Here is a 16,613-nt window from a genome sequence, read left to right on the forward strand (position 1 = left end):
TCCCATGATTTAGTAATTCCATTCTTAGGTATATGCCCAAGAGAAATGAGTGCATATATCCATCAAAAGATATATACAAGAATGTTCACAGAAGAATTATTCTTAATAGCCCCAAATAGAAAACTACCCAAATGCCCATCAACAGTGGAATAGATGAAGTGTGGTCTATTCATGGCAATGCAAGAGAATACAGCAGTGAGGATGGGCAAACGACTAGTTACATAACAACGTGGATCCATCTTGCAAACATCATGAGATTGAACGTTGTTAGAAGTCCAGAGAGTGATTACCCTTGGGGGAGGGGGGTGGACTTGAAGGGAGCTTCTGGCGTTTGTTTCACATTCTCTTTCTTGACCTGGGTGCTGGTCACATGGGTGTGTCTAGTTTGTAAAAAGTAAATGAGCTCTGTAAACTCACGGTGTGTACACTTTTCTGTATGTACATTTTAATTTAATGATTTAAGAGGTGGCCAGTGTGGCTGGGGCCCATGAAGGAGAGGAAAGGTTGCTGTCAGAAAGGGGGCAAGGACATGAATTTTAGGATTTGGTCTAAGTGCAGCTTCTTGTTTGACCAGAATGGAGGTTTCTTGAGAGCTTGAGAGCTTGATGAGGAGGCGGGGTGGGGGGGGGCAGAGGGGGCGATCAGAAATGCTCTTCCTCAGGGGCTGTAAGCCTGAAGGGCATTGATGGTAGGGAATGGCACCTATACCAGAGGTAAGAATACCAGTGTGTTGCAGCACATACTGTGCCAATCCCTGCTCTAAGTGAACATATATACCCAAATACCTGCCCTCGTGGAGCTTACATCCTGGTGGGGGTTAGTGGGGGGACATATTCTCTGGGCCAAGGGTAGCTATGGCTGCAACAGGCTGAGGTTTATTATGGGGGTATTCCCCCCATATACTCAGGTACTTGGTGGCTGGGATAACACGCCCCTTTCACTTCCACAGTCCCCGTAACTGTCGGCTGGAGAGTGGAGAGTGCTGGCTTTACACATTAGTACTCTCTGCTTTGGAGCTGCCCTCGAGTTGGGAGACTGGCTCCACAAGGAGCATTCAGGGAGTGACACTGCTCACTTCCAGGAAGGTTCACCTGGATATCACTCCCACCTTAGCCTCATACAAGTGAACTAGGACTCCTCCTGACTCAGAAGCTAGGGTTAGGGGCATCACCTGTAGTGGTGGGTCCATCAGGCCAGATGTTCTTCCGGTAGCCAGTGACTGGGGGCTCCTGCCCTCTCCGACACCCCAGGCAGGGACATGCACAGAGATGGCAGCAATGAGCATGTGATATGGGAATCTCATAGTGTGAGCTGTGGAAGGGGGCCACAGGGGAGAGGGCAGAGATGCCAGGGGCACGAAGGGGAGCCCAGATGCCCAGACTTAACGGGGATCTAGGAGAGACTCCCTGGAAAGAAACAAAGAGCCAGAGCAAGTGTCCAACTCCATCTGCCAGATCCAGAGAGACGGAGACAGAGAGAGCCTGAGAATGAGCCCCTGACGCAAGGACATGGCCTATTCCCAGAGAAAAAGAATGGGGGATGGGGTGGGCAGTGGAGAGAGACTTCCTGCTCGAAAGAGAGACACAGAAAGACACAGAGAGAGATAAGGGGGCAGGGAGAGAAACAGACACACATGCACACACACAGAGATGTGCATCTTGAGTTAGAGACCATCCAGATTGGGGCAGAGGGGAAGAGACAGGCATCCACACTCACCAAGACACAAGACGGAGGCAGAAACCCCAGAGATGAGAGAAACAGAGAAGAAGGCAGGGAGCGAGACAAACACTCATCCTCAGCAATAGAAAAGCCCTGCTCTGACCCACCACCCTCAATCCCTGGTCACCCTGGCCCTTCTTCCAACATAGGCGGTCCCAGTGTGGTAGCTTTTTTCTAAATACGGCTGCCGTCAATTTCTTCTCATATGCTACACCTTGATCCAGAGAAGGCCTGAGCCACCACATAAAAAGCCCAGGCTACTCTGCTGGAGAGAGAGGCCACATAGAAGACTCAAGTACCAAACATGGGAATACAGAAGTCATCTTGGATGTCCAGCCCAGTTGAGCCTCCAGATGATTCCAGCCCAAGCCACCCAACACCCCAAGAAGGACCATCTAGTTGAGCCTGGTCAACCACAGGACCATGAAAGGTAATAGTAAATTGTCGTTTTAAGCCACTGAGTTTTAGGGTGTTTGTCACATGGCAACAGATAACCAGAATACCCAGAAAAGGCTTTTAAAGCCTGACATCCCACTCCCACATCCCCCTTACAACAAAAGCAACACCAGCCAGTCACAGTTTCAGTCCCTTTAATTAGGTGCTCTGAAGAGAGGGCAGAATGGCAGACAAGGGGTGGAGAAGGTGGTGCTTCTTAAGCCCCTTTCAGTAACCGGTCAGTCCTCATCCTCTGGCAGCTGGATCTTGCTGGGGTCGAAGCAGTTGGAGTCCATGATGGGGAGGCCATTGGCCTCTCGGTATTTTACAAGCCTCTCAGCTTCCCGGCGGGCCCACTCCTGCATCCTGGAGGCAGCAGCGTGAGGGTAGACGTGAGGGAGCTTCAATGGACACCAATCCCCATCTTAGCTCCCCAAGGACAGGATTTCTGGCAGTCTCCTTCAATCTCCACCCCTGCTTCTGCCCCGACCCGTCCCACTCTCTTTGACACCCCATGCACCTGTAGTCAGGCAGATAAGCCACAAAGGTGCTGCCAAGGACCAAGATGATGGAGAAGCCAAAGAAGAAGACGACCCGCATGTTCCAGAGGTCCACAGCAGGGTCCCTGTCATAACCGTGGGAGTCTGGGTTCTATGGCAAAGAGAAGAAGAGGTCAATGAGGGCTTCCTGCTGCTCCACAAAGCCTTATGCTGGCGCTGCATAACCTGGTCTCCAATTTCACCTTGGACCAATCTCCCCTCCCTCCCTAAATTCCTCTCTATTCTTAGGACTTGTCAAGCTCCTTCCCACCACAGGGCCTTTGCACCTGCTGTTCCCTCTGCCTGGAAAGCCTTTCCCCCAGATCTAGTCATGGCTGGATCTGTCTCCTCATTCAAGGTTTTGGCTTCATCATCACTCCCCTTAGGAGGCACTCCCTAGTCACCTTATCTATTAAGTTGAACTACAGAAAATTGCCATTTTTACAGGTCAAAAATGGCTCAACCTATTAACTCCCTACCCCCAAGTCACTCTCCATCCTCTTACCTTGCTTAACTTTCTAGCATTTACTAGTTTACCAAAGTAGCATATCCTCCAAATCCTCTGATCACATCATCTTATGTTATTGATTACATACTCTATATTACTGTTTTCTAACATTGTACATGTTTATTTTCAGTATTCTCCACTACCACGTAAGCTCTGTGAAAGCAGGGGCTTTATCTGATTTCCATACTGCTGAATCCCTAGCACCCTGAACTTAACCTGGCATTACAGCAGGCCCTCAATACATAGTTACAGAATGAATGAATAAATGAATAAGCATCCTATATATCACAGCCCCTCAACCAGAGATTAGTATTAATGAAGTACCTATTATATGCCAGGCCTTTTCACAAGCACAAACTGCACAATATCCCAGTGAAGTGGAAAGTGGCAAGAATAATTAACACCTTCTAATGGTGAGTACTTACTAAGTGCCACCTGCTGTTTTGAGCATTTTGATTCATTTAATTACACGAGGCAGGTGTACTGTAGTATTTTATTTTTTTAGAAGGTGTCCTAACACTTTCCCCATCTTACATAGAAATTGAGGCACCAAGGGGTTTAGCTACTTGCCCAAGGTCACTGCCTGTATTCCAACTCAGGCGTTCTGATTTCAGTCTCTGATATCGGTATAGCACAGCAGACCTGGCTCCACCACACATTCAGTTATGTGAGCTTAGACAAGTCACTTAACATCTTTATGCTTCAGCTTCCTCATCTGTAGAATGGGTACACTAATACTACCTACCTCGAAATAAGGTTGTTATGAGGATTAAATGAGTTAATATATGTAAAGTGTTTCAAACACCTGAGCAAGCACTATATCAGTGTTTAGTATTACTGTTGTTATATTGCTTCAAACGTGTTTTGAGCACTGTCCACTTCAGGGTTGATATCTGTCTGCAAAATAAGGCCAATCTCGCCTCTGGCCCTGAACCCGAAGGTGATCAGGGGACAAAGGAGGAAAACAAGCTAGGCAAAATTCCCAAATCTTCGAGGATTTCGCCGGCTGCGCAATCTTCAGCCGACTAAGAACGTCCTCTATGGCGCCCATCCGCCGGTCTCCGATTGACCCTTCCGGCGTCCCGTATCCCCTCCCTCTCACCTTCTCGTAGAGGTTTTCGTCCTCGGGATCTGGGTCCTCCTGCCAGCGTAAAGTCGGTTCCGGCGGCCGCTTTCCCGCCACAGCGGACGGGACGATCACAGCCCTGGAGGAGCTGGATTCCCAGCGAACACGGGCAGCCGGGAGCCCTCGCCTCGCCGCCACCGCCAAAAGGCGGCGGCCGCACAAACCTAACATCCCGGCCACCATGACAGATCGTTCTGCAGTTTATCGGGGGCGGGGACGGAAATGTGACTGCGCAGCTGCAGCTGGTCCGAGCGCGAGAATTGTCGCTCCGCCCCTACCGCAATAGGTCCCGAGTCGAGATTTTGTTTTCAAAAGGGCGAGGCGTCCTCTTTCCCTCCCTCTGTCACGGCCTCACGGAAGCAACCATCTTCTTATCCTCTCGATCAGGCTATGGAATTTCTGACCGAAAGGCTGTGGAATTTCCTTGAAAATAAAGCGGTAGCACGCGTGTGAATTCCGTTCCCAACCAATCGCACGGAGAGCTCCCTTGCCCTCTGGCGAGAAGGGCGGAGCTTCCGTTGCTCTTTCATCTTAGAAGGAAGCCAACCTTTTTTTTTTTTTTTTTTTTTTTTTTTTTTTTTTGCGGTACGCGGGCCTCTCACTGTTGTGGCCTCTCCCGTTGCGGAGCACAGGCTCGGGACGCGCAGGCTCAGCGGCCATGGCTCACGGGCCCAGCCGCTCTGCAGCATGTGGCATCTTCCCGGACTGGGGCACGAACCCCCGTTCCCCGCATCGGCAGGCGGACTCCCAACCACTGCACCACCAGGGAAGCCCGGAAGCCAACCTTTCTTAAAAGCGCCTCGCCGGATTGGCCAATTGCTGCTCCTTTTCTCGACTTGTGGGAGTTTGCATGGGGAGCGGGGAAATGGCGTACACTTGCCAATCAGAGCAAGCCGGGGCTGGCCGACGGCGGACGGCGACCAATAGACTGGGCAGGCCAGAGCGCGCTCCCTTAGTAGGTGGATGGTGGTTGAAGCGCCGGCTCCCGTCTTGTCGTCGCCATTTTGTGCTGGTGATCGCGGCCGGCTGGGAGTAGGCAGCAGTGGGTTTCCAGGAGAGGGTAGCGCGCCTCGCGCTTCTCCCCTCCCTCCCATCTCCGCCCTTCCCCCCCTCCTCCGCCCTTCCGCCCCTAGCCTCGGACTTGGTAGCTGCGCGGACCGGCTCCGGCTGAGCTGCGAGAGTTGGAGGAGGTGGCGGCGGGCCGAGGTGATGTCCGAGAGCCCTCCCTTGACAGCCCGGGCCGAGAAGGTGAGCGTCGACGCTGGTCGTGGGGGCGGAGGTAAGGGGCCGGGGTGGGGGAGGGGGTGCGTAGAGGAGGCGGGAGGGCGGACTGCGGGTGGCGGATCTGGGCTTCGCAAAGAACCGATCGATGCTTGCACGGTCTGAGCCGGGGAGGGGGTGTCTTTTTGTTTTTTGTTTTTCTCCTTTAGAGAGCAGAGGCGCGTGCGCGATTGGGACACTGGATGGGTGCACGCGGGTTGGGGGAAGGGAGGGACGAATGGGAGTGGGCTACTGTGGCTCACTGTGTCTGCGACGCCGAACTTTATCCGTGGGAGGCGGGTGTCTGCGACTTTGCTTTTTATTCATAGAAGTGTGCTCTCTGCAATCGTGTGTGACTTTGGTACTTACCTACCCATGGGGAAGTGTTTTGTGGCTCTGGTCCTTATTCTTGGGTGGGGGAGGAGGGAGAACGTCGGTATGACTCGGGTCTCTATCCTCGGAGTGTGTGTCTGTAACCCTGGTCCTTATCCATGGGGAGGGGTCCTTATCCATAGAAAGTCTTCTTACGATTGGCCCTAATCCACTTACTGGGTGGGGGCGGGGAGTGCAAGGAACGTGTGTAAGACTTATTTCCCCGTCTTTTTTTGGGGGGGGGGGCTTCGTATCTGTTACTCTGACGCTCATCCTGTGAAAGGGGGCCTCAGTGTGTGATTATGGCCCGTGTTGATTGTGAGTTCCTGTCTGTGATTTTGGCCCGTAGTTATTTGGGGCTCGAGTCTGTGACTTTGGTCCCTATCTGTTTTGGATACCAGTGTATGACTCTGGCCCCTTTGCCAGATCTACTGAGGGTTTTGTCTCTGGCTCTCATCCACTGAGGCCCCTGGTTGTGATTCTCTTACCCATCTGGGAGCAGGTAACTCTGGTTCCCTGTGGCTGGAAGAGGAAGAGAAAATTGGTGTGAGTGTATACAAGGAGGAAAGGTGTGGTGGCAACCTAGTGTTGGGCAGGTGCTGTTAACGCCTGACTTTGCCTGATTTTTGTTTAGAGGGTGGGGCCTGAAGATTCTGGGATACTTCGTGGTGACCCCTGGCCCGGTCACATGGCTTTCAGGCCTTCCTTCGTTCTCACCGCAGCCCTGAGGGTTGCGGGAAGGGACTGCCCTTCCGTCCCAGCAGAGTAACAGTGGTTCAAAACAGGCTCCGAAAGGGCTCCTTATTACCTCTGAATAACTTGGGCCCAGAGCCCTGGAGAGGGAGCCGCCTTGGGGGACCTGGCTGTGCATAAGAGACAGGGCTCAGGGCTGAGCCAGTTGCCCTGTGAGGGCCAAAACTGTGTTAGCCGGGAGCCTAGGGAGGCGGCAGCTGTCTCATTGCCAAGTTACCCTTCACCCCCTGAGCCTTTCGTGGTCTCCTGCTGTCTCATAGTGGGCAGCCAGCATCTTCTTGGGAGGATGAAATGGCACCTGAGGGCTCATGGAAGAAGCCTGGTGGGTGCCTGGGACTCCCGCTGTGAAGTCTCGCCTCCATGCCTAATGTGCCTGATCTCAGACAAGTCATCCAGCACTTAGAGCCCCCTGGGCAGGTAGCTCCGGGCTTGACTTGTCTACCAGTCTCAGGTGGCAAAGCCCTGATCACAGAATTGGTGGCACCACCGGGTCTCTGCAAGATGCTGTCTGCTGAAGGCCATGCTGTTTCTAGGGCGGCCGGCTCTAGCCTCACGTTTGTAGGGAAACGAAGCAGCAGGCCAAATAGGGACTGCCTTCCTGCTCTGGTCCACAGGAGCGCTAGGAGTTGGGAAACAGCGTCGCTGGGCTCAGGGACAGCAGAAAGCCTTCGCAATAAGCGTTTCTCAAGGAGGCCCTCTCTGCCCCAACTGCCTTGACCCCTTTCTTCCTTCTGCTCTCTCCAGAGTCCCTGCAGGAGGCATCACCCAGGCTGGCAGATCATGGTGGCAGCAGTGGGGGTGGCTGGGAAGTGAAACGGAGCCAGCGGCTGAGGAGGGGCCCCAGCAGCCCCCGCAGGCCCTATCAGGACATGGAGTATGAAAGACGGTGAGTTACCTGCTCCCACCTTTGCCAAGAAATCTAGGCTTGTCCCTGTGTGAGAGTTGATCCAGGAAAGTGCTAGGAGGGGGCTTTTGTGCAGAAAAAAACAACAACAACAAAAAACAGCACAGCAGATAATTGGTTTCTTTTCAGCAGACATTTACCTTGGCACTTGTGAGCCAGGACCTGTGCTAGGCTCTGGGAGTGCATTGGTGAATTGAGACAAATAAGATTGTAGCCTTCTCCTTACTTAGGGTCTCACAAGGGAGACCACACAGTTTACAGATCATTACAAAACAGCTTGATAGGTGCCATGTTTGGTTGCAGAGTGGGAAGGGATCCAGAGAAAGGGAGGAATGGAGACTGATGCCTAGGTTTCCAGTTTGGATGAGCCAGATAGGTATATGGTGCCATTCACCAAGGTGTGGACAGCCACTGCAGGAGGAGAGGCAGAGGTGCATGACAGATGGGCAGTGGGTGGGTTGTAAGTGCTGTGGATTCTCAGGAGAGAGGTGTGGGCTGTAGCTTTGGGTTTGAGGGATGAAGAGGAGTGGTGCCTTCAGAGTCAGGAATTTGCCCAGAAAATGTATGGGGCAAGCCAGGTCAGATAGTATTACTCAGCACTGTATTTTTAAGATTTAGGATTCAGGGACAGGGTGGGCTGAAGTTGCTGTGATACTTGTCTTGGAATGGGACACTCTTATACAGTTATTTTTAAACTCTGGTACGAACAAGAAACAGTTGGGACACTTGGTGAAATACAGAGATCCTGGGCCATACCCTTCCCATACGGGTGGATCACCTCGCTTGATTCTAACGAAGATGATTTATTCCTGACTTTTAAAGATTGTATAGGAAAGTAGACCTAATTGTCCCAGAGAGCCTCTATTAAGAGTCAGTAGATTTATGAAAAGTCAGGGAGGAAATAATTTTTTTAATGTCTTACAAAGGGTTTCTGCTACCACCACCTTTTCAAAAATATAGAATTATAATATTTTGTTTCTGAAAAGTGATGAGCCCAAACTTGAGGTGTGGTCATCCTCTAGTGTTATTCAGCCTTGACTTTATTTCAGAATGTCTTTTGAAAGGCATTCGATTTTGGATGGTATTCACTGGAAGAGCTCTGTGGCAGTTTCTGAGTTTGAGTAGGTAAGATACTTGCCTCAGACTTTATTACCAAATAAAGCCACTGGCTTTCTTTTGGCTTTTAAAGGACCTCAAGTGCAGAGGTTTGAGTTAATCATACTTTTCCAGTTCAAGGTACATTTCTATCATAGGTTGGTACAAGACCTTCTCTTGCCATATTTATTTTTTCCTTTTTTATTTCCAATACCCATAGCTGTAGGCAGCTGCTCTGTTGTGTTTGAAACGTATCCTTCTAAAATATGTAGTGTTGTTTCGAGTGTGTGTGTTTTCAATTTACACAAATGGCAGAGTATTACAGTCTTCATTCTGTTTCCTGGACTTTGTATTACTCAGCCCTGCATTCTTAAGATCTGTCTGTATTGCCATGTGTATGTTAGTGCTTTGCTTCTAGTTGGTCCCAAAGACACCATGGGGTGTGCCTACTGCCTTTTACTTAATGATTCCCTCAAGGATGGATACCTGTTTTTAATTTTGGTGTGCTGAAATTCATCACTTTTTGTCCTATAACCTTTCCTTTCAGAATCTTCTCTATTCCTATCTCTGGATCACAAAGATTGTTCTCACTCTATAGTTTTACCTTTTGCTTTCACATCTTTAAATCCATCTAGAGGCCACTTTTGAATATGTTATAATGTAGGTTCTGGTTTTATTTTCCTCCATATAGTGGGCAGTTTTCCCAGTACAGCCCCCCAGATACTTACTTTGTAAGTAGTCATCTCATCCTCTGAAACAGGTCACAAAGATCTATAAAATTCGTTTAAAGGACATAAAAATCTGAATAAACCAAAATACAGGTCTTTGGTATTCCTTTTTTTAAAATTGATATATAGTAGATGTATAATATTATGTAAGTTTCAGGTGTGCAGCATAGTGATACAGTTTTTAAAGATTATATATTCCATTCATAGTTATTATAAAATACTGGCTATATTCCCCACGTTGTACAATATATCCTTATAGCTTATTTATTTTATACATAGTAGTTTGTACCTCTTAATGCCCTACCCCTATCTTGTCCCTCCCCTCTTCCTTTTCCCCACTGGTAACCACTAGTTCTCTAATCTGTGAATTTGTTTCTGTTTTGTTATAGTCATTACTTTGTTTTAAGTTTTAGATTCCACATATAAGTGATATACAGAATTTTATCTTTCTCTGACTTACTTCATTTAGCATTAATACCCTCTAAGTCCATCCATGTTGCAAATGGCAAAATTTCATTCTTCTTTATGGCTGAGTAGTATTCCATTGTATATATGTACCACATGTTCTTTAGCCATTTATCTGTTGATGCACACTTAAGTTGCTTCCATATCTTGGCAGTTGTAAATAATGCTGCTGTGAACATTGGGGTACATGTATCTTTTTGAATTAGTGTTTGCATTTTTTTCAGATATAGACCCAGGAGTGGACTGTTTTTAGTTTTTTGAGATGCCTTCATACTGTTTTCCACAGTCGCTGCACCAGTTTACATTCCTACCAACAGTGTACGAGGGTCCCCTTTTCTCCACATCCTCACCAACGTTTGTTGTCAGTGTTCTTTTTGATGATAGCCATTCTGACAGGTGTGAGGTGATACCTCATTGTGGTTTTAATTTGCATTTCTCTGATGATTAACGATGTTGAACATCTTTTCATGTGCCTCTTGGCCATCTGTATGTCTTCTTTGGAAAAATGTCTATCAGGTCTTCTGTCCCTTTTTTTTTTTTTTTGCGGTACGCAGGCCTCTCACTGTTGTGGCCTCTCACATTGCGGAGCACAGGCTATGTCTGAATTGCAAAAAGCAGTAGCTCTCTTGATATCTTTTGAACGGAATGTTGCTGACAACAGGCAAAAGTGGAATTCAAGAGGGAATCTTATGCTGGAGAAAGAAACATTGTTGGAATAATTCAGTTCTGTCTTCTTTTTTTCTTTTTTTTTTTGCGGTACGTGGGCCTCTCACTGTTGGGGCCTCTCCCGTTGCGGGGCACGAACCCATGTCCCCTGCATCGGCAGGTGGACTCTCAACCACTGCGCCACCAGGGAAGCCCCTTCTGTCCATTTTTAAGTTGGGTTTGTTTGTTTCTGTTTGTTTGTTTGATATTGAGTTGTATGAGCTGTTTATATATTTTGGATATTAACCCCTTATTGGTCATATCATTTGCAAATATTTTCTTCCATTCAGTCGGTTGTTTTGTTTTGTTGATAGTTTTCTTTGCTGTGTAAAAGCTTTTAAGTTTAATCTGGTCGTGTATTGTTTGTTAAAGTAATTCCTAGATGCTTCAGTAGTTTTTATTCGCATCTTGTCTTTTTATTTTCCAAGCTGGTATTTACTGGGGTAGAAGAAAGCTGTTGGTTTTTTTAAGTTATCTTATCTCTGCTGTGTTCCATTGTTATTTCTACTCATTCATTGTTGACTTTGATGGTCTTTCTAAGTAGTTAGCCATGTTGTATACAAACCAATCCTGGCTTTTCTTATTTCTTTTTCCTCACTTATAGCACTGACCAGGACTTTTGATACCATGTTAAATAGTATCTGTGATGCTGATTAAGATTCATTTTAGTTAAGAGTCACAAGTATAGATTCATTTTGGTAGGTTGTAACTGAAAATCCAAAGAATAATGGCTTAAACAATATAGTTTATTTTCTTTCCCATAAAGGACATCTGCAGACAGACAGTCAGTCCAGGCCTGATAGGCAGCCCCTTTTGTTTAGCCATCAAGTGTGATGTGTACTGTAGGCTTTTAGAATATAGTCTTCAATAAATCAAGAAAATTCTCTAGTTTTAGTTTGCTAAGACTGAACAGAAATGAGTATTGAACTTCATAATTACATGCTTTTTTCCCTCCTTTTGTCCATCAACTTCATAAATTGCATTCAATTGCATCCTTGATATTATTGAGATATACCCTCCTTGATCATGGTATGTATGTGTATGTTTATAACTTCTCATTTTGAAAAAACCTCAAATTTACAAAAAAAGAATTGCAAGTACAACAAACTCCCTTAATCCTCTACCCAGAACCACTAATTGTAAACATTTTGCCACATTCGCTTTACCTACCTACAAGCCTACTCCTTCCTCCTTCCCCCTCTTTTTTCTCCCCTCTCCCTTTTCTCCTCCCCTCTCCCTTCCCCTCTTCCTTCTCCTTCCCTCTACCCCTCCTCCACTTTCTATACATAACATTTTTTTCTGACTCATTTGAGTTAGTGGCAGACATGACCGGTAAGTACTACAGCATGTTCGTCCCGCTTTCTCTTTCATAATCACAGGATGCTTATCAATATCAAGAAATTTAACATTGATACAATACTTTTGTCTTAAAGTCTATATTCAAATGTCATCAGTTCTTCCAAAAATGTCTTTTATAGCTGTTTTTCCCTAATCCAGTATCCAATCCAAGATCACACATCACATTGAGCTACTTTGTTTTTTAGTCTCGTTTAATCTGGAATAGTTATTCAATCTTTGTCTTTTATGAACTTGATGTTTAAAGAGTACATGTCGGTTGTTTTGTAGATGTTTCTCAATTTGTGTTTTTCTAATGTTTACTCATGAATTTTTGGAAGAAAAATTATTTAAATAATGTGTATACTTTTAAAACACTGTTACATTTAATTAGATAATTGTTTTATTTAGGATATTTGCATCTGTGTCCATCAGTGATGGGGTCCTATAATTTCCTTTTCTGGTATTTATCTGGCATTGAATCAAGGTGGCCTCATGACATGAATTGGGCATCTTTTGCTATTTCTCTGTTTATTGGAGGAACTCATAAAAGACTTATCTGTCCCTTGAAAATTTGGTAAAACTCACCTTTAAAGGGGCCTGGGTTTTTGATTATCATTTTGTATACTTCTGCCAATTATGGCATTTTATGTTTTCCAGAAATATACTCATTTTGTGGAGATCCTCTTATATTGTGATTCAGTCCAGCTTCCTAGAAATGTATTATGAATGGGGACTACCTTTGGAAGGTATTTAGTCAAAGTGCTCTGTGGCCAATGAAAAGTATCCCTTACTATCTAAATCTTTTCCCTTCCTGAGTTTAGATAGCAAGAGTTCAGTATCCAAATTTATTTGGTTTAGATGCTGGGTGTCAGTTAAGGATTTCATCTGAATATTTATTCAACTCTATTCGGTTGTTTTGGTTTTTATTTTGTTTTTTGTTTTTTGTTTTTTGTTTTTTTGGCTGTGTTTGGTCTTTGTTGCTGCGCGGGGGCTTTCTCTAGTTGTGGCGAGCGGGGGCTACTCTTCATTGCGGTGTGCGGGATTCTCATTGCAGTGGCTTCTCTTGTTGAGGAGCACCGGCTCTAGGTGCGCGGGCTTCAGTAGTTGTGGCACACGGGCTTAGTAGTTGTGGCGCATAGGCTTAGTTGCTCTGCGGCATGTGGGATCTTCCTGGACCAGGGCTCGAACCCGTGTCCCCTGCATTGACAGGTGGATTCTTAACCACTGCACCACCAGGGAAGTCCCCAAATCTGTTCAGTTCTTAGATTCTGATAACTAGAGTCCAAATATCGAGGAATACCTACATTAAGCAACAATGAAAAGCATTGTTCATATCAAAAACCTTAAAAATACTCATATCTCTCACACCAGCTGCTTCTTGTCTAGGCATTTATCATTAAGGAAACAATTTGGGTTCTAAGCCAAGCTCACAAGGACAGAGACTTCATTTTGTTCACAGCAGTATCCTCAGCACCTAGAATAGCACCTGACACATAGCAAATGTTACATTACTATTTGTTGAATGAATAAATGAATGAACAATTTTGAAAAATTGCAAACCAACTGAAATGTCTGGAAACATTTTATTTTTCCCATTTGTTAATTACCTTTTAGCTTTTGGGGGATTTTCCAGTATTTTATTATGAAATTTCAAGCATACAGCAAAGTTGAAAGAATTTTACAGTGAACACCTCTATATCCATCCACTGGATTCTACCATTAACATTTTATCATATTTGTTTTATCACATGTTTATTTGTTTATGGTATTTTTTATACTCTAGATATTTAAAATTTTTTATGAAGCCAGATTTATCTTTTTTTTAAATTTTATGACTTCTGGGTTTTGCCTTACTTATAAAGGTCTTCCCCATTCTTGAGGTAATCAGTTTTTTCTTACATTTTCTTTCTAATATTTTTAAGGTGTCTATTCAGGGACTTAAATTTTTGATCCATCTAGAATTTACTTGGTGTAAGAAATGAGGTAGATAAACAACTTTATTTTCTTAAAGGTCAACAAACTTTTTCTGTAAAGGACCTGATAGTAAATATTTTTTGGCATCGAAGACCATACAGTCTGTCACAACCAGTCTGCGGAAAGCAACCACAGACAATATGTAAATGAACAGGTATAGCTGTGTTCAAGAAAACTTTATTTAGGTGACTGAATTTGGCCCCCTGGCTGTGGTTTACCAATTCCTGAGCTAGACAGTTATCACAACTAGTATTTATTGACTAATCCATTTTCTCCTTGTTCATTTGAATTGCAACCTTTGCCTGATTCTAAATTTCCATATGTGTGTTTGTGTACTATGAACTCTGATTTTACCGGATCTGTCCATTTGTGTTTCAATTGCTCCACCTTTATAATATGTTTTAATATTTGGTGGGGTTCCTCTCTCCATCATTAGTCTTTTTTTAAACAGAATTTTCCTGACTCTTCTCTAAGTTGTTTCTTGTCCTTTGCTGTTATAAACAGTGTTGCATTGAGAGTACTGTTTCTGTATATGTGCAAGTGTATCAGTACATTAAATTCCCAGAAGGAGAATTGGGGGTCAGAGAGTATATAGATTTTTAGTTTTGCCAGCTATTGACAAATTCTCCTCCATGAGGATCGTTCCATTTTCACTCCTACTACCAATATGAGAGTGCCTATTTCCCATACAGCCTTGCCAACAGTTTGTTGTCAAACATTTGGACTTCTGCAGGTTTGTTGAGTTAAAAACATTCGATCACAGATCTTCCTTACAGAAGAATTCCAAATAATATATGTAGATACTCCCCACTCTAAGAAGTAGAGCTTAATTTTCCTCCTCTTGAGTGTGGGTTGATCTTAGTGACTCGCTTCTAAAGCATAGAGTGTAAGAGAAAAAGAAACTTTACAGCGGAGAAACCAGGCAGACCCCACCATAACCAGATGATCAAGTTCAGTGTCACCAGTGGTAAGTCACATTGATAGCATGCCCCTGAGATCTGATGTGATCAGAAGGGCACCTCTATTGTATTCTTCAAAAAACCATAACTGACCAGTATGCTTCAAAATTGTGTCAAGGTCATAAAAAAACAAGGCAAGACTGGGAAACTTTCACAGGCCAGAGGAGACTAAGGGGGCATGATGACTAAATGCAATGTGGTATCTTGGATTAGATCCTGGAACAGAAAGGGGATAGTAGTGGAAAAACTGGTGAAATGCTAATGAAGTCTACAGTTTAGTTAACTTTTTAGTTCTGGCAAATGTACCATGGTTCTCTTCACATTAGAAGAAACTGGGTGAAAAGTATATGAGAATTGTATTATCTTTGAACTTTTCTGTAAATCTAAAATTATCATTTCTTTTTTTTTTTTTTTTTTTTTTTTTTGTGGTACGCGGGCCTCTCACTGTTGTGGCCTCTCCCATTGCGGAGCACAGGCTCCGGATGCGCAGGCTCAGCGGCCGTGGCTCACGGGCCCAGCCGCTCCGCGGCATGTGGGATCTTCCCGGACTGGGGCACGAACCCGTGTCCCCTGCATCTGCAGGCGGACTCTCAACCACTGCGCCACCAGGGAAGCCCAAAATTATCGTTTCTTAAAAATAAGTTTGACTTTATCAAATTAGAAACTTTTATACATCAAAGAATGCTATTCAAAAGAATGAAAAGACATCCCACAGAATGGGAGAATGTGTTTGCAAATCATATATCTGATAAGGGATTAACACCCAGGATATATAAAGAACTCCTACAAGAGCAACAGAAAAACCTAATTCAAAAATGGGCAAAAGACTTGAATAGACATTTCTCCAAAGAAGATGTATAATTGGCCAATAAGCACATGAAAAATGCAAAATAACAAGTGTTAATGAGGATGTGGAGAAATTGGAAGCTTTGTGCATTGCTGGTAGGAATGTATAATGGTACAGCTGCTATGGAACACTGTTTGGCAGTTCCTCAAAAAATCAGTTACCATAGGATTCAGCAATTCCACTCCTGGGTGTGTACCCAAAAGAACTGAAAGCAGGGACTCAAACAGATACTTGTACACCAGTGTTCATAGCAGCATTATTCACAATATCCAAAACAACCAGTAGGTGGAAACAACCCAGGTGTCCATCAAGAGATGTAGCATATACCATACATACATATATGGCCATAAAAAGAAATGAAATTCTGATGCATTCTACAACCTGAACCTTGAAAACATTCTGCTAAGTGAGATAAGCCAGACACAAAGGGACAAATGTTATATGAGTCCACTTTTATGAGGTACCTAGAATAGGCAAACTCATAGAGACAGAAACTAGAGTAGAGAGTGCCAGGTGGTGTGGGGAATTATTGTTTAATTAGAGTACAGAGTTTCTGTTTGGGGTGATGAAAAGGTTCTAGAAATAGATAGTGGTGATGACTGTACAACATTTTGAGTGTACTTTGTGCCACTGAGTTGTATACTTTAAAATGGTAAAGTCCTTGGGCCTCCCTGGTGGTGCAGTGGTTAAGAATCCGCCTGCCAATGCAGGGGACACGGGTTCGAGCTCTGGTCTGGGAAGATCCCACATGCCGCGGAGCAGCTAAGCTTGTGCCCCACAACTACTGAGCCTGCGCTCTAGAGCCCACATGCCACATCTACTGAAGCCCACGCACTCTAGAGCCTGCGCTCCGCTACAAGAGAAGCCCGTGCACCGCAATGAAGAG

General features: G+C 45.1%; 2 protein-coding genes across 8 annotated transcripts in view; one reads left to right on the top strand and one right to left on the bottom strand.

The window, feature by feature from the left end:
• Positions 1 to 2,298: 2,298 nt before the first annotated feature.
• On the bottom strand, positions 2,299 to 5,069 carry NDUFB11 (NADH:ubiquinone oxidoreductase subunit B11). Its single transcript, XM_079911583.1, has 3 exons — positions 4,304 to 5,069; positions 2,675 to 2,805; positions 2,299 to 2,520 (listed from the first exon to the last, which is right to left on the bottom strand). The coding sequence occupies exons 1-3, from the start codon at positions 4,508 to 4,510 to the stop codon at positions 2,394 to 2,396; spliced, it is 465 nt and encodes a 154-aa protein (XP_079767709.1). The 5' UTR covers positions 4,511 to 5,069; the 3' UTR covers positions 2,299 to 2,393.
• A 95-nt stretch (positions 5,070 to 5,164) lies between these two features.
• The window catches only part of RBM10 (RNA binding motif protein 10), a 29,532-nt gene continuing 18,083 nt past the window's right edge, over positions 5,165 to 16,613 (top strand). For 6 of the 7 annotated variants that reach the window (XM_079911576.1, XM_079911579.1, XM_079911577.1 and 3 more), the window contains exons 1-2: positions 5,165 to 5,606; positions 7,457 to 7,598. In XM_079911576.1, coding sequence (XP_079767702.1) covers positions 5,291 to 5,606; positions 7,457 to 7,598 — 458 coding nt within the window. In that variant the 5' untranslated portion in view covers positions 5,165 to 5,290. The remainder of the gene's footprint in view (positions 5,607 to 7,456; positions 7,599 to 16,613) is intronic. The other variant, XM_079911582.1, reaches the window with a different exon arrangement.

Source organism: Stenella coeruleoalba, assembly GCF_951394435.1.
Source record: "Stenella coeruleoalba genome assembly, chromosome: X".
In the NCBI taxonomy this organism is placed as follows: Eukaryota; Metazoa; Chordata; class Mammalia; order Artiodactyla; family Delphinidae; genus Stenella; species Stenella coeruleoalba.

What these genes read in the sequence shown, in the direction of transcription:
- NDUFB11 (XM_079911583.1), bottom strand. Translation starts at nt 4,510, where the DNA reads ATGGTGGCCGGGATGTTAGGTTTGTGCGGCCGCCGCCTTTTGGCGGTG. An exon ending in ACGAAAACCTCTACGAGAAG is followed by an intron (nt 2,806 to 4,303) that starts GTGAGAGGGAGG and finishes TCTTTGCCATAG; the next exon opens with AACCCAGACTCCCACGGTTA. An exon ending in GCTTATCTGCCTGACTACAG is followed by an intron (nt 2,521 to 2,674) that starts GTGCATGGGGTG and finishes TGCTGCCTCCAG; the next exon opens with GATGCAGGAGTGGGCCCGCC.